Source organism: Cnephaeus nilssonii (genome assembly GCF_951640355.1).
Source record: "Cnephaeus nilssonii genome assembly, chromosome: 5".
Classification (NCBI taxonomy): Eukaryota; Metazoa; Chordata; class Mammalia; order Chiroptera; family Vespertilionidae; genus Cnephaeus; species Cnephaeus nilssonii.
Window position 1 is genome coordinate 4,627,001 of NC_137076.1, and position 25,492 is coordinate 4,652,492.

Consider the following 25,492-nt stretch of genomic DNA (forward strand, 5'->3'; position numbering starts at 1 on the left):
TTTTCACAATGCTACAAGTTTGACTTCCATCGTAGAAAACTGTTCATGTGAAAACATCACACGATGTTCAAGTGGTAGGGAGTAAATTCCCACACGGTATTGAAGAGTGAACATGGTCCTTCCACTAAAAACCTCCTGCTCTGAGTCTCTCAAAGACTAGTTGTGTTCTGCTAAGGGGTCTAGAAAGCAGTTCAATCGGGTGGGATTGGCTGCTTTCAAACGAGAAAAATAAAGTAAAATATCAGAGCACACCTCTCACAATAACAGTGTTGTTTCATGAACTTTTGATTTGTTTTATGTATGTCACGTGAGCAAAATCAAAACTTAAAAGATGCCGCTTCCTCTAGGCTGAAAGCTACTGTTGCTATTGGAAAGTTAAAGTGTTAGCAGTGTTTGTAGCGACTGAAACGGCTTCTCTCCATCCCATTAAAACTACTCTACCCAATTTGAGAAGGAGAGTTCTCCTGAATTAGAAGAATTTGAAAGTGGGACAAAACTTGTACAAAACCATTTAATCTGAAAACTTTGACTTTAAAATGTACAACAAGGCTCTCACATACAATCCAGGGATACTGTTTGCCAAGAGTTAATTGCTGTTGTTTATTTTTCCAGTGCAATTTCGGGCTTAGGGCTTGTTTCATGGATGAGAGAATGAAAGACTTGAGCACTAACAGGTCAGCGTGAGAAATAAACTCGGTGCTCCGGAATCCTGCCTCTGTGTACCCCTGTAGTTCTTTGAAGTCCTTCTATCCTCGAGACCTTTCCAACAATTTTATTACTCTATCAAAAATGTGTCTTATTTCCCTCTTTTCTTTTGCATGTGAAGTGATTTCAACAAGGAAGTTGAACTTGGAAACACTGGTGCCCTGAATATTTCTGTCACCTTTACAAAGACGTGCTCTCTGGGCAACTTCCTCTGGTGGGTTCAGCCCTTAGGCCAATAGCTGTGAGCAAAGGACAAGGTGTTATTTTCCTATTGTATTTCCAAAGAGCTGCTTCAAAAACAAGCCAGTGGGAGAGGTAGTGTGCGTGGGTGAGTGTGTGTGAATGCATGCACTTATCACAGAGGCTTAGCCTGGTCAGGTTCCCGAAGGGTGGGAAAATACATCTGGTAAATTTCCAAACACCTTCGTGTGCTTCAAGTGAGAGAACACCTGGACATCCCGGTTCAGAAGAGGCGGTCTCGGCCCGACTTCTCCCACATCCCCTCGCCTGGACTTTCAGAGGGCACCCAGGTGCCAAAACTCGAATACAAGAGAGGCCACTGTGCTTGAAGCAACAACACCATCTCCCATGAACCTTCCGAGTTTATTTGACACCAGGCCCTTCCGAGGGTTCAGGACTGGCCCACAGTCCTGGCTTAGTGTGTCCAGCATGAGCTTGGGTAAGTCTGCCTCCATGAGCTTAAGTTTCCTTGCCTGCACAGTGAGAGATCTTAAACTAGTCTCCCAGATCCTTCCCATTGCTACGATTCTAACGAATATTATATATAAAACTAGAGGCCCCGTGCACAAAATTCGTGTACTGGGGGGGAGGGGTGTCCCTCAGCCCAGCCTGCACTCTCTCCAATCTGGGAGATCCCTCTCACAATCTGGGACTGCTGGCTCCCAACCACTCACCTGCCTGCCTGCCTGATTGCCCCTAACCGCTTCTGCCTGCCAGCCTGATCACCCCCTAACCACTCCCCTGCCAGCCTGATCAATGTCTAAGTGCTCCCCTGCTGGCCCAATCACCCCCAACTGCCCTCCCCTGCTGGCCCGGTTGCCCCCAACTGCCCTCCTCTGCAGGCCTGGTTGCCCCCAAGTGCCCTCCCCTGCAGGCCTGGTCCCCCCCAACTGTCCTCCCCTGACAGCCTGGTCGCCCCTAACTGCCATCCCCTGCTGGCCTGGTCACTCCTAACTGCCCGCCCCTGCTGGCCCAATCACCCACAACTGCCCTCCCCTGCCGGCTGTCTTGTGGCAGCCATCTTGTGACCACATGGGGCGCCATCTTGTGTGAGGGTGTGATGGTCAATTTACATATTACCTCTTTATTATATAGGAAGATATGTTATAAAATGTGTTTTATAGATAGAGATATTTATGCACAAAAAACCTAGTGAATGGCTTAATGACAAAATCTCTAGATGTTTTAGTTCTGTGTTTTTTAGTGGAGGCCAGACTGCCTTGCTCATTTCTGCTAACGGAACCGCCACGGCCGCCACCAGGCAGGTTCCTGCCTGCCTGACGTGTGCCGGGGACCTCGCTGCACTGTCTGTAAGATAAGGATGTAATATATCTAAGTGGTAATACCAGGACTATATGGGAAGTTAAGTAAAACAATCTGCATAAGGCACCTGGTTTCTGACGCACATTTTGGAATTAAATAAAGACTGGGAATAGAAATGTAGGGGTCTTGTCCCCAGTCGTTATTTAATGTGCATTTAGAAGTCTGTCATCCAATCCTTCCATTTCTGGATCAGGAAAGAGAGGTTAGAAGAGTTGAAGTCACCAGCCCACAGCCAGGCAGCTACTTGGTAAGACGTCCACAGTCTCCCTCCAACGTTCTATGGCATCAGGTTGCTGTTGAACACAAGTGATTCCACGACCGTTCCTTTCATCCTTTCTCTCGGGTTACAAACACTGAAAGAAAGAAATTAAAAACCAGGCAAAGAAATGCCCACAGGGGGTTGGCAACCCTACTAATCCTGGGGACCAGCTAGGACCGCGGCAGCATCCAGATGAGGAGCCTGTGGTTAGGAGAAGTTAATAACCGCTCAGGGCCACGCAGAATCTAAGTGGCAAGGTGAGGACCTGCACCTAGGTCTGTCCGGGTCTAGAGGCGTGTTGTTACGGCACCATGCTGCCCTGGGACATGGTCTCTTCTTGGCTTTCTAAACAGTTTTAATGCTGCCACCCGGGTGAACTTGGATTCCAGCTCAAGCTGAGTGTCAGGAGTCCAGCCTTCTTCGACATCTGCCCCAACGATTCAGCTAAAGACAAAGAAGGTCCTAACTTGGCAACACAAAACTCTAGGCAGAGCAGTGAATCCGATGCAATATGGTTAAAACTTCAATATCTGCCCGGCCGGCATGGCTCAGTGGTTGAGTGTGACCTATGAACCGGGAGGTCACGGTGTGATTCCCGGTCAGGGCACATGCCCAGGTTGTGGGCTTGATCCCAAACAGGGGGTGTGCAAGAGGCAGCCGATCAATGATTCTCTCATGATTGATGTTTCTATCTCTCTCTCCTTCTCTTTCCTCTCCTTCATCAGTAAAAATATATTAAAAAACAACAACAAAAAACCTTCAAGATCTAATAGGATGTTTTAAAGAAAAGGAACAGATGATGAAGTTGCTTGTGTTCTGAGGAAGTATAAACATGTGTGTCTAAAAAACTAACAGCATTAAGATTTGGGGAACCTGGCTCAATATAAATTCACACAAAAAAACCCCCAAAAAACAATAAAAATTCAGTATTTTGAACATAAACTTCCATTGGCTAACAAAGTGACATAGTTGCGAAACAAGTTAAAACAATCTTAAACTGTCCCGATAAAAACACCCAGAGAGGATATAATTCCCCCAAACCATAAATCTGGCCGATTGTAAAAACCTCGTTTTATTTTTGGATGCCACATTTTTTCCGAAGTTGATAATGAAAGTGCAGTGTGAATTCAGGGCATCGAGGAGGGACTGGGACTTGTTGATGAGCCCATTGTCAGTGCACACTGATAAGAGCCTCCTTGGATGGCGGCAGGCCCACGTGGGGGAAAGCAGTGTTTTAGGTGATGACAGAAAAATGCCTTCCTGTTGCTGATAACTTCAATGTCACAGTCACTTCTGATCTCAGCTCAGAGCCAAACCAGTTGAAGCCACAGGCTCATGCGTATGTCTGTCCTTTTGATCTCATTCTCTACGTTCCACTTGTATTTTAATTGCCCGTAGCCCTGATTCCTTCTCTGATTAATATTGGACCACTGTTTTATAGTATATGCTAGAATTCACTTTATTTCACTTTACTTTGTTAAGAATGTCCTTTAAATCCTTTTTAGGATGAGATGAACTGGTTTGATTAGTTTAATATTTACCAGGCCTTCAACAATTGAGAGAACTGAGTATTTTTAGCTGGAAAACACAAGAGATGTTTTCAAAGCTGAAGTGTCTTACAGGAAGGAGAATAGGTACAGATTTCTGTGGCCACAAAGAACAAAAGTAAGACAGCCTGTGGACATTATTGGGAGGTGGATGAAACTCGCTGGGATGAACATTTCGGAAGAGCTGAGGAAGTCTTAAAGAGGAACAGGTGGCCCCTGGAACCTTCAGCATTTCCGTCCCTGTCGCCACATTTGAACAGAGGTCGGGGAAACCCATCAGGGAGGGGAGGCCGGACCAGAGGGCATCTGCAGCCTCCTGGGTCTCTGAGGTTGTCGTAAGTACACACCACAGCAAGGAAAACAACATATAGGTTCGTAGAGCACCACGTTATCATCGATGACAGCAGCAATCATCAGAACAGCAGTAATGGCCATAATAACACAGCACAGGGCTTTACAGCTGCTTTCATCTGGGGCCTTGTCAAAGGACATCAGGTGTAAGTATTACTTCTCATCCCCATTTGGCAGATAAGACAATTAGAATGTTTCAACGTGAAATAACACGGAAGGGTAATGAAATCGCCTAAGCTGACATAAGTCAGCAAAAATTACCGAGTCCACTGGTTCAACCACTAACTGTGGTTAACTAGCAAATGTGGGCTGGTAAGTAAGACGCCATGGACACTGAGTTTGATCTCCTGATGTGTAACAAGATGTCATGCTGCTAAGCGTTGAGGGGTCCAGTGAACACTCACCCCTGGGAACCCCTATTTTATAAGAGGATGCAGGACCCTCAGGGCTCTCTCCTCCCCACATCCGCCTTACTCTTCCCGACCAGCTACTCCATGGCAAGGCCCATCGCCTCAGCAGCTCGGAGCTCACCTCTCTACAGCTTTGCAATCAGACAAAAAAGGGATCTTCCCTGCAAGTTCTAATGTGAAAACTTCTGGGAAAGGATGCTAATTAGCCTGAGTCACTCCTACCGAGAATCGTGGCCAGAAGAGGGAGAAATCCCCCCTTGGCGCTATGCCCACGCTGTGGTTAAGTGGCCTGGCTCTGTTACTGAAAGCAGAAGACAAAGCAATCCACGTCCACCACAGACATTTTCGCAATCGAAGGAAATGACATGTATATTAGCCACATTTCCAAATACATTCTTACCAGCTTTGTCAGAAGTCTACATAATAAATAATTAGGTCTTCTAACTTTCTAAGAGATTACTTAATGAAAGATTATAACCTGCCCTAGCCTGTTTGGCTCAGTGGGTAGAACGTTGGCCTGTGGACCAAAGGATCCCAGGTTCAATTCTGGTCAAGGGCATGTACCTCCGTTGCAGGATCCTACTGGTCCGGGCCCTGGTCAGGTCTCATGCAGGAGGCAACCAATCGATGTGTCTCTCTTACATCGATGTTTCTCTCCCTCTTTCCCTCTCTCTTCCACTCTCCCAAAAAATCAATGGAAAAATATTCTCAGGTAAGGATTAACAAAATAAATAAATAAATAGATAAATAAGTAAAATTGTAGTTTTATCTCATTTTTGGGTGCTTTTCTCCCTTACCTTCTTTCCCTTCGGAACGATTTTTATCATTTCACAGACAACAGTTACTTTGGCCATAACATGACTGTACTTCCAGTTCCAACTGTGAGAAGCTACTCAGGACGTATTCACAGAGGGCATCTGAGTTCTAACAGTGACCAGCAGCCTTCCAGGGACAGTCACGGCACCCTCTTTCCAGGGCCCCCACCCTCTTCTCTTGGTGACTGTACATTTCAGTTGTACAGGAAAAAAGAAAAAGAAGAAGATCTTATTGTTATGTTTCAATTCCGTGACTTATCGTAGACGCTAACTCAGGTGTTGAACAACTCTACCCACTCCTATTCCAGGCCACAGTATCAGACTTTACAGACAGAAGGACCAACAGAGACAGGCCTTCGTGGGATTTTCTTCCTAAATAGTAAGTTGATAAGCAAGCAAGCCAATAAGTAAGCACAACAGTCACAGGTTGTGATAAGTATGAGGGGAATCAAAAGGACAGTGGATGGGGCCCACAGGGAGTCCAGGACGGCTCTTCTCAGAAGGTGAAGTTAAGCCTGGGGAATGGAGGATGGAAAGGAGTCGCCATTGGAGACACAGGGAAGGGTGCTGTCGGCCAACCCTGGCACTACTGACATGTTAGACCCATGGTCGGCAAACTGCGGCTCGCGAGCTACATGCGGCTCTTTGGACCCTTGAATGTGGCTCTTCCACAAAATACCACGGCCTGGACGAGTCTATTTTGAAGAAGTGGTGTTAGAAGAAGTTTAAGTTTAAAAAATTTGGCTCTCAAAATAAATGTCAATTGTTGTACTGTTGATATTTGGCTCTGTTGACTAATGAGTTTGCCGACCACTGTCTTAGACCATAGAATTCTGGGGTGGGGACTGTCTGTCCATTGTGGCAGGGGCCTCTCCCAGTGGATACTCATAGCGATGCCCTCCCGACCCCGAAATGTGTTTCTGGCCATTGCCAAATGCTCCCTGGGAGCCCCTGCCCCCGGGAACTCCCTCCCCTCACCCCCACCCTATCCCCGGGGCTGAGAGCCACTGCTGTAGACACAGGGAATTAAGAATGTGAAGCTTCAGACAGTATGAGACACTGTTAGGGAGCTAGGGACAGACCTTCTGGGTCTGCAGGCCTTGGCAAGAATTTGGATTTTATTTTATATAAATGGCAAGTCATTGAACACTTTTAAGTCAGGGAGTAACATGTCTACGTTCAAAATAGATTCCTTGGGCTCGTGTGTAGGAAATGGGTTTAAACCAATGAGGATAAGCGAGATCTCAGGGCCAGGCACTGAAGGAGACTGAAGAGCAGTCAGCGAGGCTGGGGCAAAGGCAGGAGAGGCCGTCCCAGCCACCGGCGGAGTGTGCCGGAGGGAGTGGTGGCCGGTGACTGCGTTGTTCCGGTGACCTCATTACCAAGTCACCGCCTGAAGACTTTTCTGGAATTGCTCTGTTTAGCTCATCTTCTTGCTTAGCTATAATTTCCCCTACAAATCTTCTGTATATAATTCCAAAGTAATCATCTTGTTCAAGAACATACAAAGGCTTCCTGTCACAGCCCTACACCGGCCTTGTTTATTCGTTTCTAAAAATTTGCTCTTGAAGTAGCCATGTCTCTTCCCTAATGCCCTCAACATAACCACCGTGAACCCTGCAGGCTGAGGCTCATATGTGCTCTCCCACAGAAAGTCCCCCTGCCCCCCAACAATTCTGTCCCACACAGATGTCTTTAATTCTCTAAAAAATCAATGAAACTCCCAATTTTTCACTCCATCTGCTGAGCATGTACTTGTCAAGCATCAGTGCCAGGCTCTGTGCTGTGCCCTGGAAATAAAACAATGCAAAAGTATGGTCTCTGCTCTCCAGGACCTTAGCTAGTAAGGAAATAAAACTTGTCAGCAGCAGTTTGTCTAGTATCTAAACCGGAGTCAGCCATTCAGCTGCTGCTCCTCCAGCCGTGGGCTGCTCTAGCCCGCCCAGTTCAGTCCCGGCTCACCACGCCCTGAGCTGGGGATCACCTCCTGGAATTACAGCATCCCAGCGCCTCAGGATGGAACATCACTACACCTGCTACTCATCAGTGATAGGGTGGGTCCAGCCACAGGCAGCACATTTCCCAGAGTCTGAGTTACCTCACGCCAGAAGAGTGTAACAGGTGTATCAGTGTGATGGTGCAGGTGGTGCACTCTGGCTAGGCCTCAGCTGAACAATGAGGGAGTCCTTTTTAAAAATCCTCATCAGAGGATATTTTTTTCCATTGCTTTTTTCAGAGAGAGTGGAAGGGAGGGAGGGGGGAGAGAGAGAACCACTGATGTGAGAGACACATTGACTGGGGGCAGGGTGTGAACCTGCAACCCCCGTATGTGCCCTTAACAGGGAATTGAACCCATGACCCTGTGGTGCGTGCGCTAACGCTCTAACCACTGAGCACACCAGCCATGGCATTAGGTGGTCTTTGGCATGCCAAACCTACCCCCTTGTATGATATTATGCCAGTGTGATATACAGAGATCCTTCTTCGTAAATTTGGGTCCATCCAGAAATAACTATTGCATCAAACCATCAAACACACACACACACCCCGTCAAGGACAAATAGTAATTCTCAGAGGCAATACATTCAAAATCTATGTTGTGCCATTCCTAACTACAACGTTTCCTGGGACCCTTGCGGTTTGGAATGTCACAACATAGGTTTTAAATGTATTTTAAAATGCCTATTTCTGTCCTAATATGCAGGACAATTTTCCTTTCCTCCATGTTTGCTTCAGATTCACCTCTTAACACTGAACTTGTGACCTATTACACATCCATCATGTAAAACCCAATACTTAGACATGCCAAGAACTGGCAGAAGGTTTGAAATTGTATGATTAAAAAAGTGTACAGTCAGGGTTTAGTCAAACTCCTGAGCAGGGTGAACTGCGTGGGCATTCTTCTGTAATCTCCCAGTGAGGAGGGCAGAGAGGATGCGTCGATGAGCCACAGTTCAAATTATTTTTTCAAGAGTGGAGGTGGGGGTTGCTCCGTCACTTATGTTTGCATAGAAATAATTATAGTACAATATCGATGGTTATAATAGAAATACGCCCCAAAACGATGAAAGAAGGGCAAGTCTGTCTCAGAAAGTTATGAAAAGTTCCATGGAGAAGACAGGTATTGGACTGAGACCCGAAGGGTCCCGAGGGAACCGCGATGGATCTCAGAAGAGCCAGGAGTGTGGAGCAAATGGGAAAGGACGTAGGCCATGAGGGACTCTGCTGGTGACAGGGTGCCCGGCACAATTTTGGCAGAGGAATCTCGTGATCAGATTTCCATGTTAGATTATTGGTAGCATGGAGGTTGGGCAGGAGTGGGACGTAACTAGAGGCTATTGCGATGGTCCCAGGGAGGTGAGCCAGGAGAGAGGATGACTACTTGACAGGCTAAGAAGGGAGAGTGCAGATTTAAGACGGGCGGGCGGGTGTGACAGATGCTTAAGGAGATAAGAGCCAACAGAATTGGATAGCAGGCTAGAGGAAATGAAGGAAATGCAATAGAGAGGAACTTGTGGATTTCTGACTTGGCCAACTGGGTGCCAGTATCTGCAACAGGGAATGAAAATGGGCTCGGTTCCAGGAGGGTGGGGGGAGACGCTGCACCACAGTAGGCAATGGTGGGTGCCGATGTCAATGTGGGGCATACTGAAGGTGCCTGGGTGAGGTCCGAAGGAAGATGCTATTGCTTAGAGAGGGCACGCAAGGGAGGAACATTTAACACGCATCAGCCAGGTAGTCCCAGAACCAGGAGACGGGCACTAGGGAAGCCCAGAGGAGTTCATGGTGTTATTATTACTATTTTTAAAACGTAGAGTTTTTATTCTCCTCCTTCAAAAGTTTTAAATTTCTTGAAGGCAAGAACCATGTCTTAAATTTCACTGAATTTCCTTCAGTGCCTAATGCAGTAAAGAGAACACAGTAAGTGCTCAAGAAATTCTCAATTCAGTTCGACGTACTATTCGCCCATATCATCTTATTTCTTCAAATAAACTTGGAGTTACCTACGAGTTTACCTACATCAATGCCCCGCCTGCCCCCGCTTTGGAATGAGCTCCAAAACTATTTACCACTGACTGAGGCGTCGTTAATGCTAAAGACGACCGTGGGTTGTGTGTTTTTTTTTCTCACTACTATTCCTAAGAAACAATTTATTACGAAACCAGGTTTAGCATAATTCCCAAGAAGGAAGCAGCATGTAATTGAAAACCTGTTTGTTGGAAAGCACGGTCAGGAGGCAGCCAGAGTTTTCTTACCACAATTAACCATTAACCAGGTCAGTAGGTCTGTGAAAGCTTTCATTTTATTAACAGCCACGAAACAGCCGGTCGGGGGATACACACCCTGCACACTGGTCCGCCTGCCTCCGACCGCTGAAGGGAAGCGCGTACCTGCACAGGGTCTGGTGCCGGAGAGACGCGCAGCTCCCAGGTAACACCCCGACCCAGAGCCCCGCGCTGGGGACTCGCTTCCTGAGCTCAGGACACTCCGAAGAACCAGCGGAAGAGTGACCTGCACGAGAGGGCTCGCCCCGCCCTCGCCGGCACCGCCAGCCCCACCTGCAGCCACCTAGCCCGGCAGCGAGACCGAGCCCGGCGCCCGGCTCCCGCCTTCGGAAGATGCTCCAACCTCGGCTCTCGCGGGATCTCGCGCCCCAGTGAACCCCCGCGGGAATACCGCCCAGCAAGTCCGACCCAGGAACTCGGGGCGGGGCGGGGTCGGCTGGTGAGCGTGGGGGCGGGGCCAGCCCGAGGAGGCGGGGCGAGCGCGAGGCGCCGAGGGGCGGGGCTGCCGGGACCTGTTGATCGCAGGTGTCACTGCCCGGCCAGGCCCGGGGTGTCTGCGTGTGCGCATGCTCCGTGCGCAGGGTCGTGCTCGGGGCGGCGGAGTCCGGTCGCCTGTGCTCCAGTTCCCCGCGCGCGGCGGTGGCGGCGGCGGCGGCGGCGGTGGTGGCAGCGGCGGCCGGCGTGTCAGCCCGGTGCTGGCGCGAGTCGGCGCTGGGCCATCGGGAGGGCGCCCTGCGCGAGAGGAAGGGCCGAGCCCAGGTAAGTCTCCGGAACGTGTCCCTGGATGGAGACCCAGCGACCTGCGACCCCGCGGGCCCGATTGGGACACCGGGCTCCAGCCCCGCGACCCTGTCCGACCCCCACTCCCGGGGCCCACGCGGGTTCCTGGCCGGGCCAGAGGGCCCACGCTGGGTGGGTCGCGGGGGCGGCGCTGCTGCCTCGGCGGGCGAGTGGCCCGGGAGGACCTGCGTCCCGCGGGGGCGCTCGGGGCGTTGGATGCCGGCGCCCGCCACTGCCCGGCCGCGGCCCCCAGCAGCTGCCTTTCGAGGGGTCCGGCGGCTTGGTGCCCTCCTTGGGGACGACAGGTGACTGGATCCATCGCGAGGACCTCTGGCTGCTGGTTGCGGGGTAGTAGTAGTCACTTCCAAAGTTAATGTTTAGCCTCCGAACGGTCGCTTACGGGGCATTTACCAAAGCGTTTCAGACGTCGTCGGAGAACAGGAAGTACCTGCGCAGGTGCCTCGGGGAGGGTCCGGAGCTGCAATCTGAGCGCCTTGGAGGTTTTGTTATCCCGCTACAAAGTTTTCTTTATCAGCGCGAGGTCTGATTAAGGCTTGCAAAATGCACTGCAAGGCTTAACGTGTCACCCAGCCATTTGCCAAATGTTGCTTTATCTGGGAAAAACCAGTTTGGGGTGCGGGGGGGGGAGGGAAGGTTTTCCGCAAGGAATGTTCAAGGCTGTTTTTTGAGGGATGTTCAACAGTAAACTTAGGAAGTTCTTTGTGATGAGGGTCTGATTCGCTTTTAGTTCTGGTCTCTTTAAAGAAAAGCATTGCTGATTCTCAGTATTTAAAAGGAGTAGCAAGTGCTTACACAAAATGAACTTTTGGCTAAATTGATACTTGTTAGTTTTATTTTCCTTTTTTTAATGTTCCATGATATGGTCTAGGCAAAGATCCTGTGTCCTGTTAAAGAGAAATTAAACAAACAAAACTTATTTTGCAAAACCAGTATGTGATTTATCTGCCATTGTCATAAGAATTCCAAATAGACTAACTCACTGTAGGTAGGAGTTAAGTATGGCCTGAAAAAACAAGTTTTTTGTTTTTGTTTTACATTTTAGAGGATTTTGAAATTAGTTGTTTGGACAACGTGACTAGGCTCATGATTACTGGACCTAAATCATGAAAGTGATTTATTGAAACATGTTCACAAATTAAACTCACTGGTGGTTATGTATAAAAAATAAGTGCCCAAGAATAGACCTTTCTTTTTCCCTATTAATTTTTGAAAAACTTTTTATAAATTTTGGTAGATGGTAAATTGTTCATGGACCTTGATACTAATAGGCAATCCATTAATATTATTATTTTCTCTAGATGGTACAAAAAGTAGTTTCTAAAGAGATAGCTATTTTAATGGGGTAGGGGCACCTTTTCCACCTAGTTTACTTTTTTTCCTTAAAAAGAAAAGAAAATCACAAAACTCATAATTTATTATGTTCTGTGACTCAAGGTCTTTTATATTATTTAGTGTCAAGTAAATGTTTATTTTAAACTGTAGTATCAGGAAATAAATTTTGGAATTATATGGTTTAGAAGTTTGTTTCAGCAGGACAGAGAGTTAAATTATGAAAATCTGACCTATTTTAAGGTGATATACACATTTACAAGTCAAAATCAGAGGCATTTTGCCTGCGGGAACTGTTTGGAATTCACTGGCCTACCATTCCACAGAGGACATTGCTTTACCCTCCAATTTTCCGAAAATATGTTTGAAATCTGTGAAGTGGTAGATTAAGCTCTCCTACAGAGACGCTTAGGTACTAAACTACCTAGCATGTCTTCTTATTTGACAGCTCTAACTATAAGGTGTTTCTCAATTATAGACCGCAGAGACAGCCTGCAGAAGGCAGCTTACCCATTGCAGCTGGAAGCATTCTGACGCAGAGTGTGCTTGGTATGCTTGGGCCCAAAAGATTGTCAATCTGGCCTCACGTTGCTCACGAGCTCTTGGATAAAAGGAGGAGTGAGCTAATTTATGTCATCTGTGGAGAGCTAGCTAGAAATTAGTGATGATACAAATGTGGCATTAGTATATTATTAATTTAGTATAGCTGTAATGATTTTAGATTTTGCATTGCAGTATATGCGCATAATAAGAGCAAGAAGTGGATGCAACCTGTATACTACCACAGAGAAAATCTTCAAAGATTAGATAAGCTTTAAATAACTTTATATAAAACCCTAATCTTGGCAAGTTATTATGAATTTCTTTAATACTAGGAATACTACATATTTAGAATATTTAGGCAAAATGTATCTGTTCTTTGCTTTTCCAGGTTAACCTGTATCTTCTATCAGGAGTTCTTAAACTGGGCTCCATGCTTAAAACCAGAGCCTGTAGAGCTGAATTTTAACATAATTAACAAACATTATTCTGAGGAGTCCATAGGCTCTGTGAGCTACAAAAGGTGGCTGTGACACACCAACGCTAGAAACCATTGCATCCGGTTGAACAATTTTAGTTTTACATGAGTCACTTCAGAAAAGTTATATCGTATGTTCATATTTGTAATTTATCAGAAAATAAAATGTTATGCAACATAAACCATATTTGAATATCTTAGCCGTTTCGATGAACAAAATCAGTTACCTGCATTGTCATGGTATTTTTTTATTTAATTTTTTGGAAATCATTACATTAGCTTTCTATTTTGCAAATATCGACCTACAGAAAGCAGTTTGAAGAAATACTTTTCCTTTGGAATTTGGAACTTTTATATTTACCTTTTGTGCTTTGCCAAGTTAGCAAATTTGTTCAATAAACATTTATTGACCTGTAAGTTGTATGATAGGCGCTAGGGATTCAAAAACCAGTACGACAGTGTTACAGTTGGTCAGATATGTGAGTTCTTCCTTTTCTGAGCCTCCTCTCTGGTTCTTGCCAGTCCTCCCCCAACTGCACTGAGATCCTAAAGATAAAATAGTCTTTTTTCTCATTCTCTTGCCTTCACGAGATGCTGCTTCTCCTCTCTTCCCATTCCCTTTTCAACTCCCAGGGACCACACCCGCCTGGAAGTGTGTTCTGATCCAGCAAAGGACAGTAAAGTACCTCATCCTTGCATTAAGCACCACTTGCTGCACTTCGCACATGCTTTTGTTGAGGGTTTATACTGTATCCTACAGGGAAGACAGATAATTAAGGGCATCTGAAGATGGTGACAGGTACTGTCATCTAAAATGTCAGGAGAGTGCTGGATGGGCCCCCCAGGGGACGGGAGTGCGGGCATGGGGAGCATTTTCAGCACTGAGACCAGGCGACCCCAATGTCAAGGTAACATTTGGTCACTCTCGTTTTTTATGGCCGGCTGGATCTTCATGTTATTTATGAATTTAAATGGTCAGTAGGAACGTTTGTGGTTATTTTTCTGAAAAGTTTTACAGGCAGCAGTCCCCTTATCTGTGATTTAGCTCTCCCCGTTTCAGGTACATGCACTCAACTGTGGGCTAAAATACTAAATGGAAATTCCAGAAATAACCAGTTCCTAAGTTTGAATCGTGCACCATACTTAGTACCGTGACGACATCTCGCACTGTCCATTGCTGTCCCAAGGTGACTCAGCCTCTTGCTCAGCATCTCCGCTCTGAGAATGCCCCTGCCGTTAGTCAAGCTGTCTGGGGTATCACACCCACTGTCTCAGAACACAGTGCTTGTGTTCACATCACCCTCATTTTACTCAAAGCACAAGAGTAGCCATGGTGGTGATTCAGATGTGCCAATGAGAAGTCAGAAAGTGCTTCCTTTAAGTGAGAGGTGAATTTTCACAACTTAGTAAAGAAAGAAAGAAATCTGCTGCTGAGGCTGCCAAGGTCTGTGGTAGGGACTCTTCTATCTGTGAAATTGTGAAGAAGGAAAAGAATTTGTGCTGGTTTGGTGGAGAGCAGTGAGACACATTTACAGAATAGTATATAGTTTTTCTATTTTAAAAAAATAATATATATATATTTTAATATTTTTATTGATTTCAGAAAGGAAGGGAGAGGGAGAGAACGATAGAAACATCAGTGATGAGGGAGAATCATTGACTGGCTGCCTCCTGCACGCCCCCTACTGGGGATCGAGCCCGCAACCTGGGCATGTGCCCCTGCCCGGAATCAAACCCGGGACCCTTCAGTCTTCAGGCCGATGCTCTATCCACTGAGCAAAACTGGCTAGGGCTAAAAATAATATATTTTTATTGAGAGAACTAAGATGGTGGTGTGGGTAAACAACAGTACTTGCTGCCTCCCACAACCACATAAAAATTACAACTAAAATACAGAACAACCATTTTTAGAACTACCTGAAAACTGTCTGAATAGAAGTCCTACAACTAGAGAAGTAAAGAAGAAAGTGCATTGAGACTGGTAGGAGGGGCAGAGACATGGAACAGGCTGGTCCAACACCCATGTGTGGTGTTTCTTTAATCGGAAGGTGATATCTCCAAGGCATCCCGTGAGAAGCGAGGGATCCCAGCAGCACACCAGGCCCCCAGCCCAGGGTTCCAGAGCTGGGAAGAGAAGTCCCCGTAACTTCAGGCTGTAAAAACGAGCAGGGATTGTAGCTGAGTGACATGGAGGCTATTGGAGGCCCAGGTGCTCCTCCTAAAGGGCCGGTGTATGAACTTACATGATCCCGATTCCTCTGAGCTCCAGCACCAGGAGGCAGCTTCGGGGGATCCAGGGACATATGGGAAGGAACTGGACTGTCTGGCATTGCAGCAAGAATGCTGGGCGGCTTTCTCCCAGACAGGCATGCTTGCAGGGGTCATTGTTCCTGTGCTGGGACCTCCCACATCACAGAGCTGACTACTGGCAGCCATATCTGAGTTTCCATCAGCGTGGCCCACACTGTTCGCTCCATCCTGGTGATTCCCTGAGACCCCTGCCCCCATCCAATTTTCAGCCCCACCCAAGCTGTTTGTAGCTGCTTTTCCACATGAATGGCCAGTCCTTGCTCAGGTTTCAGACTTTGCTAAAATATCTTAAACAAGCAGCAGCTGGTGTCAGCATGCCCCAAACCTATCAATGGAAGGCCAAAGACCCAGCACTAGCACCAGCCTGTCTTGCCTCACAGCTGGGCCTCACCTGGGCAGTTCCTAGCCCAATACAAATAGCATCCATCTGCAGATCTCCCTGTAGCTTCTGCCGGGTGGCTCCAGGCAGTGGCTGACTTTGCACCTCCCAGGAGGCCCCAGAGCCAGTGCATCCGGTGGGCAGCTTCAGACCATCCCAGATTACAACTCTACACATTCACAAATGACACACTCAAGGGGCAGACTCAGTGAGCACCAAAGCCCCACTGAAGCAAGTCCTGCTCCATTGGGGTGTCTTCTGCACAGCAGCTCTCCCACTGTAGTCGCAGCTGGTCCTCACAGCCAATTGGCCTGGAGGTCAGTTTCTCCCAGTGATGCCAACAGCAATCAAGGCTCAACTACAACAAGACTGTGCACACAGCCCACACAGGGGTGCACCTAGTGCTCAGCTCAGGTGACTGGGGAGGCTGAGGGCCCTACAGGACACCTACTACACAAGGCCACTCTACCATTTCTAGGAGACATAACAGATCTATCTAATACATAAAAACAAACACAGGGAAACAGCCACAATGTGAAGACAAAGAAACATGTCACAAATGAAAGAACTGGAAGCAAGCAAGCTAGTGGATACAGAGTTTAAAACCATGGTTATAAGGTTACTCAAGGTTCTTAACGAGATCTTCAAGGTACTTAGTGAGACTTTCAGGGGTTTTAGTGAGAATGTCAAAGACAAAAAAAAATCAGAAATTAAGAATACACTAGCTGAAATAAAGAATAATTAACAGGGATTCAAAAGTAGAGTAGAGGATTCTGAGAATCAAAGATTTGGAATTTGAGGAAGTAAAAAACACCCAAGGAGAAGCGTAAAAAGAAAAGGAATCCCAAAATATGAAGATAGTGTCAGCACTCTCTGGGACAACTTCGAGTGCACCAACATTCGCATCATGGGGGTGCCAGAAGCAGAAGAGAGAGCAAGACATTGAAAACCTATTTGAAGAAATAGTGACAGAAAACTTCCCCTACCTGGTGAAAGAAATAGACTTATAAGTCCAAGAAGCACAGAGTCCCAAACAAGAGAAACCCAAAGAGGCCCACACCAGACATATCCTATATAATTAAAAGCTAATATGCAAATAGACAGAATGGTGGAACAACTGAACAATCAGTCGCTATGACGTCGGCCGTGGCAGGATGGTGGAGCATGTGAGCGGGACGCCAGACCAAGGTGGGGCGCCGGTCGCTGTCATCAGGGCAAGCCTCTGGTGGTTACTGAAAATTATTTGCTCCCGTACGCCGCAGTCCCACCCAGCGTTTGCACCTGTTGCGGGCACCAGCCCTGCTCGCACCCGCTACCAGTGCCAGAGCCACTGCTTGCCCCCACTGCCGATGCCCGGCCCCAATAGCTTCTCAGGATTTCTCCACCTTCCCCTGCTCCTGAGGGGCGATCAGGGCTGGCAGCCTCCGCTCACACCTGCTGCCAGCACCTGGCACCGGTCACAATCACTTGGTGCCATCAGCGGGTGGGAGCGGAGGCTGCCGGCCCCAACCATCCCTGAGCACTTCCCTCTGCTCCTTAGGGGCAATCGGGCCAGCAGCTGCTGCTCGCACCCACTGATGGCACCAGCCCCAATCGCTCTGCGCCGTCAGCACGTGGGAGCAGCGGCGGTGGGAGCGGGGTTGCTGGCAGATGGGACTGGGGGCCACGGTGGGAGGGGCCAGGCAGGGGCACCCCTTTGCCCACTGCAGCCTCAAGGCCCACATTTCCTCCCCAGTTCCTTCCGAATTTGTGCACTGGGCCCCTAGTCATAATTAAAATGCCCAGGGTTAAACAGAACCTTAAAAGGAGCAAGAGAAAAGCAGTTAGTTACCTACAAGGGAGTGCCCATATGAGTTTCAGCTGATGTCTCAACAGAAACTTTGCAGGCCAGAAGGGAGTGGCAAGAAATATTCAAAGGGATGAATAGCAAGGACCTACAACCAAGATTACTCTACCCAGCAAAGCTCTTATTTAGAATTGAGGGTCAGATAAAGAGCTTCACAGACAAGAAAAAGAAAGGAGTTCATCACCACCAAACCAGTATTTCATGAAATGTTGAAGGGTATTCTTTAAGAAGAGGAGGAGGAGAAAATATGAACAATAAAATGGCAATAAATACATATCTATCAACAAAAATAAAAATGAACAATAAATCTAATGAACAAAATAAACTGATGCATAAAATAGAATCAGAGGCATGGAAACATGGAACAGAATGACGAATATCAGAGGGAAGGTGGGTGGATGGGGAGGAGAAGTGGGAAAAGATTAAAGACCTTATGGGCATACATGCATTACCTAAGGACACATACAATAGGGTGGTGATGGTCTGGGGCAGGGCAGGAACTGGGCAGAGGAGGATTATGGGGGGAAAAGAGGGACTTCTATAATACTCTCAACAATAAAGATTTAAAATAAAAAAATAAAAAATATATTGATTTCAGAAAAGAAGGGAGAGAGAGATAGAAACATCAATGATGTGAGAGAATCATTGATTGGCTGCCTTTTACTGCCCCTCTCTGAGGATTGAGCTCCCCACCCAGGCCTGTGCCCTGCCTGGGAATTGAACTCTTGGTTCATGGGTTGATGTTCAACCACTGAGCAACACCAGCTGAGCATATAGTTTTTCTATTTTATTATTAGTTGTCTCTTACTGTGCCCAGTTTATAAATAAAACTTTATCATAGGTATGTGTGTATAGAAAAAAACAGTGTTTTATATATATGCATATATATATATGTATACATATATATACATATACATATATTTGCGTGTGTGTGTGTGTGTGTGTGTGTGTGTGTGTGTGTATGGTTTGATACTATCCATGGTTTCAGGCATCCACCCCTGCAGATGAGAGGACCACATAGATTGAATTTTTCTAAATTAAATCTTCTCCGTTGCTTACGTGATTATTTGAGTAGCTGCCCGAGTATTTCTGGTGTGTTGCTTTCTACTGTTTTAATTCAGTTCTCCTTCTCTAGTCCAGTTTGCAAATGAAAGTTTGAAACAATGTGGTGATTCCACTTGAAATGAAGCATTCCCGTTTTTTTGTAAATTAGAATTTTTCACATGTTAAGTTTTCATAGTGTAATATAGAGCTCTATAAATGAAATTGCTTATTTTCTACTAAAAATGACTTATTAACAAATTTTAAAATTTAGAAATTGATACTTTATTATATTATACAGTTCATCTGACCCCACTAAATCTGGATAAAGGCCATGGTCAAGAGTGATACAGCAGCCTAAGGGAAATGGAGAAAGATGGCAAAGTGGGATATAAAATACCATGTAGTACAGCTTTTCCTTTATTCGTTTGTTTATGTTGTTAAAAATCACATCAAAGATTGTGTGTTGCTGTCATTATACTGGTAATGCTTGCATTTACTGAATGCCTACTATGTTTTGGGTATTTATTAGGTCTCTTATCCATGGTTTATGATTCCTACAATAACTCTCAGCCTTTTACAGAGATTGTGATGGTAGCAACTGCCGTGCCTTTAATGATTCTGTGGTTGAGAGGTGTGCTGTGTGGCTGGAGCCTTTGGGGTGGAATAAACAACTGGGAATCCTGAGTCAGAGCGTGGATTCCGTGCTTGTCAGGGGCCCATCAGGAACCCACCAGACACTACACTTTGGCTTCTGAGCTTCTCAGCCTGCGTAACACACTCTTGCCCTGTCTGGTGGCCCCGCCCATTTCCAGGTGAGCAGGCTGTGTGGATCCCTGCAGGTGTGCCCTCCTGTTTGTACTGCTCTGCAGGCCTGAGAGCACGCACCCCCGTCAGCCCAGTACTGGCCCTGTCTCCGCTGCCCGCGTGTGGGGACTCGTCCTGGACCCTTCGTGCCTCGGTCTTCTCAGGTGGGAACACTGATGGCAGAGGGCTTGTTGATGGAGGTTTCACTTTATTTCCCGAGTTTTCACTCAGAAAGAGGAGTAAGAGGTGATGCCAAGATGTTTGTTCTGAGCAACTGGAGGATGACGTCACCGGCTGAGAAGGGGAAGAAGGGAGGCCAAGCCGGAGCTCAGGCTGGGGCTGCGCCCGCAGAGCATGCCCGGGGTGCCTGCCGTGGCACCCTCTCTTTGGGGGCTGTGTCTCAGAGGTTGTCAGTGCTCGTGTTGCGTCTTCAGGGTGCACATGCAGGCTTGTCTCAAGTCACTCGTGTGATATATATATATATATATATATATATATATATATATATATATATATATATAAATTATTGATTTCAGAGAGGAAGGGAGAGAAGGAGAGAGAGATAGAACATCAGTGATGAAAGAGAATCACTGATCAGCTGCCTTCTGTACACCCCACACCGGGGATTGAACCCACAACCTGGGCATGTGCCCTGATCAGGAATTGAACTGTGACCTCCTGGTTTATAGGTTGATGCTCCACCACTGAGCCACACCATCCAGGCCTTGTTTTATATTTTATTAGTTGTTGCCAGGTAGATAGTACACTATAGCCACAAGGGTATATAGTATGGTTACATTTTTTTATTAGTCAACAATACACTGAGTGGCCAGATTATTATGATCTCTGAACACATAATAATCTGGCCACTCAGAGTGTGTGTGTGTGTGTGTGTGTGTGTGTGTGTATGTGTATAGATAGATAGATAGATAGATAGATTAGATAGATAGATATAGATATAGATATAGATATAGATATAGATATAGATATAGATATAGATATATTAGAGGCCCGGTGCATGAATTCGTGCATGGGTGGGGTCCAGCCAGCCTGGCGGGGGGGGGGGTGGGCGGGGGCATGGGCGGTTGGCTGGCCTGCCTGCTGGTCGATCTCCTGGTCGAGGGGACAATTTGCATATTAGCCTTTTATTATATAGGATATACACTGAGTGGCCAGATTATTATGTGTTCAGAGATCATAATAATCTGGCCACTTCGCTTATTTAAAGTGGATTTTAGTACATCACAATTTTAGGATGTTTTCATCACTTCAGAGATGCGTTCAGAGATCATAATAATCTGGCCACTCAGTGTATGTCTGTTTACCCCCTTACAGTGTTACTTTAAGTTTTGCCAGCCTGACGGAAACAAAGTCGCTCTTACTGACTGTGTAGCCCTCTGTGTGGGGTCTCCTAGACCCTGGCCCTCCTTTCAGAGTCAGCAGACGGAGAAGGGTCATGGGCGGAGGTCTGGTGGGAACCAGGCACCAGCTCCCAGTAGTTTTCTCCCAGTGGAGTCACTCGGGGCACACTCACTCCTCCAGCGAGGCACTACGATGACACAGAAAATATCCTCAGTCAGAGGCGGGAGTATTATGTGGTGGGACACGGGCACCTCCGTCTGAGACAGAGCCAAGTGCCAGGCTTGCGGGAGGAAGCAGGGTCTGGAGAAGCCATGGTGCTGTTCGTTCAGGTGCAGAGACCACCTTACCAGTCGCTGGGCTGGGAATCCTCCTGAATCGAATCCTAAGCTCCCAGAGCCAAACCCTTGGAAGCAGGCTTTTCCAAGGAGAGCAAATGCCAGCTCGCCGTGTAGTCTTTTCTTTCTGTAAAAAGTGGCTTTTATTGAAATACTAGAGGCCTGGTGCATGACATTTGTCCACTGGGGGTGGGGGTGTGTCCCCTCAGCCCAGCCTGTGCCCTCTTGCAGTCCAGGACCCATTGGGGGATGTCCGACTGCCGTGTTAGGCCCGGTCCCACTCAGCCAGAAGCTGGGCTCGCTGATCCTTAGCACTGCCTTGGAGGCGGGAGAGGCTCCCACCACCAGTGCTGCGCTCGCCAGCTGTGAGCCCGGCTTCTGGCCGAGCGGCGCTCCCCCTGTGGGAGCACACTGACCACCAGGGGGCAGCTCCTGTATTGAGCATCTGCACCCTGGTGGTCAGTGTGCATCATAGCGACCGGTCATTCTGCCGTTCTGTCGATTTGCATATTAGCCTTTTATTATCCTATCTAATAAAAGAGTAATATGCAAATTGACTGCACCTCTGCTACATCAACAAGCCACGCCTACAAGCCAATCAGGAGCGAATATGCAAATAAACCCAACCAAGATGGCTGCGACCACGGAGAGCAGGAGGGAGGCTTGGGTTTCCCCGGAGCTGGGCGATCGGAGCCAGCTGGGGGTCCCCTGCCCAGGGCCCAAGCCTCGGCCAGAGGCTTGCAGCGTTGGCCTGGGGTGGAGCCAGGCGATTGGAGTCAGTTGGGGGTCCCCTGCCCAGAGCCAGAGGCTTTAGGCCTTGGCAGGGGTGGAGTCGGAGATCGGAGGAGATAGGTGTGAACTACAGAGGAAACACCTTTTCTGATCACTCATTGGCTAAGCTCCCTGTATGCCACTGGTAATATTCTTAGTAACTTGGTTATAAGAATCCAAAAGGTTATCTAGGGTTTTTCCACCACACTCCTGGAGAAAAAAATGAATGTCCGCTGCTGGAGGGCTAAGAAATCTCATATCCTGCCCTAGGCGGTTTGGCTCAGTGGATAATGCCTAGGTTATCAACCGCAGGATCCGGGTTAGATTCTGATCAAGGGCATGTACCTAAGTTGCAGGCTCCTCCCTGGCTAGGTCAGGGCTCATGCAGGAGGCAACTAATCAAAGTGTTCCTCTCACTTTGATGTTTCTCTCTGTCTTTCCCTTTCTCTTCCACATTCTCTAAAAATCAATGGAAACATATCCTCAGGTGAGGATAAAAAAAAAAGAAAGAAATGCATATCCTATGAAAGACACATCTTGAAAATGCCTAAAGAAACTTGCCATTTTTTCATGGTGAAGGGACTGGAGTCCGTGTTGATGAAAACACCTTGGTGGCTGCGGTGACTGGCAGTGGCTGCAGCAGCGGGGTGATGGGGCTGGTGCCTTTCCCTGATCAGCCTGGTTGTCTCCCACAAAGGGAAGGGGCCTAAGCCATCAGTAGAACATCCCCTGAGGGCTTCCAGTATGTGAGAGGGAGCAGGCTGGGCTGAGGGGGACCCCCCCCCAGTGCACGAATTTCGTGCACCGGGCCCCTAGTATAGGATAATTTGTATACCATACAATTTGCTCATTTAAAGTGGATTTTAGTACATCACAATTGTAGGACATTTTTATCACATCAGAAAGAACCACCGTACCCTTCAGCTGTCGCTCCTTGCCCCCACTGCCACAGCCCCTCACTTTCCTATCTAGGCAACCACCAACATGCTGTCTGTCTAGATTGCTGTGTTCTGGACGTTTTGAATGAATGGAATCATGCGCCATGTGGTCTGTGGTGACTGGCTTCTTTCACTCAGCACAGTGTTTTCAGTGTTCCTCCATGTCGTTCAGCCGTCAGTCCTTCATTCCTTTTCATGGCTGAATCATATTCCACTGTTTGAACACACACACACACATAGTGTTTAGGAAGTGTACGCTTTTTGATTTACATTAAGAGCTGAAAATTCTTGTTTTTATACTTAGTTTCATTAGTTTTAAAGTGATGTAGCATGGTAACACCTACAAAAATGGCTTATGCTGGATATTGTGCAAATTTTATCCCCTGAACAAGTAGGACCAAATAATCTCTCTCACTTATTGTCAATGTGCAAAACTATTTTATTTTTTTTATTATAATTGACACAATATTTTATCAGTTTCAGGTGTACAACATAGTAATCTGACTTTCTCTCTCATACAAGTGATCATGTAAATCTAGTGACCATCTGGCACTGAATGGATTATACGATGTTACTGAGTAGATTCCCTGTGCTATTCGTTCCCTCCAGGACTTATTTATTTTAGACCTGGAAGTTTGTTCCTTTTAATCCCTTCACCTTTTTGCTCATGTCCCCTCTCCCCTCCCACAGGCAACAGTCTGTTTTTTATAGGGTTTGATTTCACATTGTTATTTAAACAATTTTTAATGGTAAACTATGTTTTCATTTTCATATTTTAGAACATTAGTTTTAATCTTTTTATGATTATACTAGAGGCCCAGTGCATGATTCAATCATGCACGTGTAGGCTGTCTGTCTGCTGGTCGGGACCCGGTGTGGCCCGCAGCTCCGAAGTCCCTAGGGCGAGGCGGGGCGTGGGCGTGGTCCTCCTGCAGCCAGAGCCCAGGCCGGGGTCTTGCCTTCGCCTCCCGCCCAGGAAGGCTGGGGCCGCCGCTGCCTCCTCTGCCTTCGTGGAAACCCGCGTCCTCTGCGGACACCGGGACACCGCCACGCGCTCCTGCGGCCCAGCTGCCGCCAGACTCCTCCCCCGGGAGCTGCACCGCCTCCAAACCTCCAAATGCCCGGCTCGCTGCCCCAGAGGCCTGTCTGTGCCGCAGCACAGCCATGGCGCAGATGCTGAGCTCGCGTCGCCGCTGGCAACACGAGCTCAGCGTCCTGCCGGCCCAATCACCACCCCAGCCACCCCGAGTCCCGCCCCCTGTGTCTCCCGCTGGCCCAATCGTGGGCGTAGCGGAGTGATGGTAATTTACATATTACCTTTTTATTATGTAGGATAGTCAACATTTCAAATATGTATTCACTATTTGTGTTCACATAGCAAAGTAGGGGCTTTCTTGATTAGCCTTTACGTTCATGTAAACTCTTTTTCTTTGTTGTAGAGTTGCTTTGCGGTCACATGGATATGCAATATGGAGTCACTCACCTTTGATAACTTCACCTGGGAAAGAGAGAGCCTTCTTTCTTATTAAAAGGCCGTAAGGAAAACAAACAACCAAAGGAATCGTGCCAGATGCCAACGCTACATCGTTTTCAAACCATCAAGACAAATGGCTTGAACTTTAAAGAAAATTTGTTCATCAACATTATTTTTAGCAGTTTAAGAAAATACCTTTTTCATCGTAAGCTATACAAATCTCTTTTAAATGTAACACATAAAAATCTTTAAGGCCTTGTTCAAAATAGCCTTCTTTTTTCGTTTTCAGAACTTAACGTTCATGTGCCCTGTTTCAGTTGACAAAGTCCTCACAGTATTCGGCAGCAGGAAAGCTATGGATGCGGACGCTCATGGTATTGTCTTAGACTGCAGTACATTTCAGTGGACACGTCAAGATAGCACCCGTTTCATCAAAACATCACACGAGCTTACCATTCTCAGCTTTAATGCCCACAGAGCCGCTTGAACATGGCGTGGGTGAAGTTCCTGCGGAAGCCGGGCGGCAACCTGGGGAAGGCGTACCAGCCGGGGAGCATGCTGTCGCTGGCGCCCACCAAGGGCCTGCTCAACGCGCCGGGCCAGAACAGCTGCTTCCTCAACAGCGCCGTGCAGGTGAGCCTGCTCCAAAGCGCAGGCGTGCTTTTCAGGAAAGGCTTCGTCTGATGGTGCTTTAACTTGTGCATTAAGAATAAAGTTTTTTTTTAAAATATATTTTTATTGATTTCAGAGAGGAAGGGGGAGAGAGGGAGAGAAAGATGGAAACATCAGTGATGAGAGGGAATCACTGATTGGCTGCCTCCTGCTACTGGGGATTGAGCCCACAGTGCCCTTGACTGGAATTGAACCCAGGACCCATCAGTCTGCAGACCGACGCTCTATCCACTGAGCCAAACCGGCCAGGGCAAGAATAAAGTTATTCTTGACTGCAATGACCTTTTATCACTTTTAATGGTGGCAACAATATGTGGGCTACTAGGCACTTTGGTTATTATATCAAAAGAAATTACTTTTTTCAGCCGGATCGTATATTACTATGATATAAAAATATATTTTGATTTATAATGATTACTTAGTAAATTAAGAGTATTTTTCTCAAATACATAAAATAGTTTTTGAATCAGCTA

The 25,492-nt window shown here is 47.1% G+C and overlaps 1 protein-coding gene across 1 annotated transcript in view; it reads left to right on the plus strand.

Moving 5' to 3' along the window:
- Positions 1-10,558: 10,558 nt before the first annotated feature.
- USP53 (ubiquitin specific peptidase 53) overlaps positions 10,559-25,492 on the plus strand; it is a 54,999-nt gene continuing 40,065 nt past the window's right edge. Inside the window, exons 1-2 of the mRNA XM_079771074.1 lie at positions 10,559-10,695; positions 24,313-24,980. Of these exons, the coding sequence (XP_079627200.1) occupies positions 24,837-24,980 (144 nt within the window). The 5' untranslated portion in view covers positions 10,559-10,695; positions 24,313-24,836. The remainder of the gene's footprint in view (positions 10,696-24,312; positions 24,981-25,492) is intronic.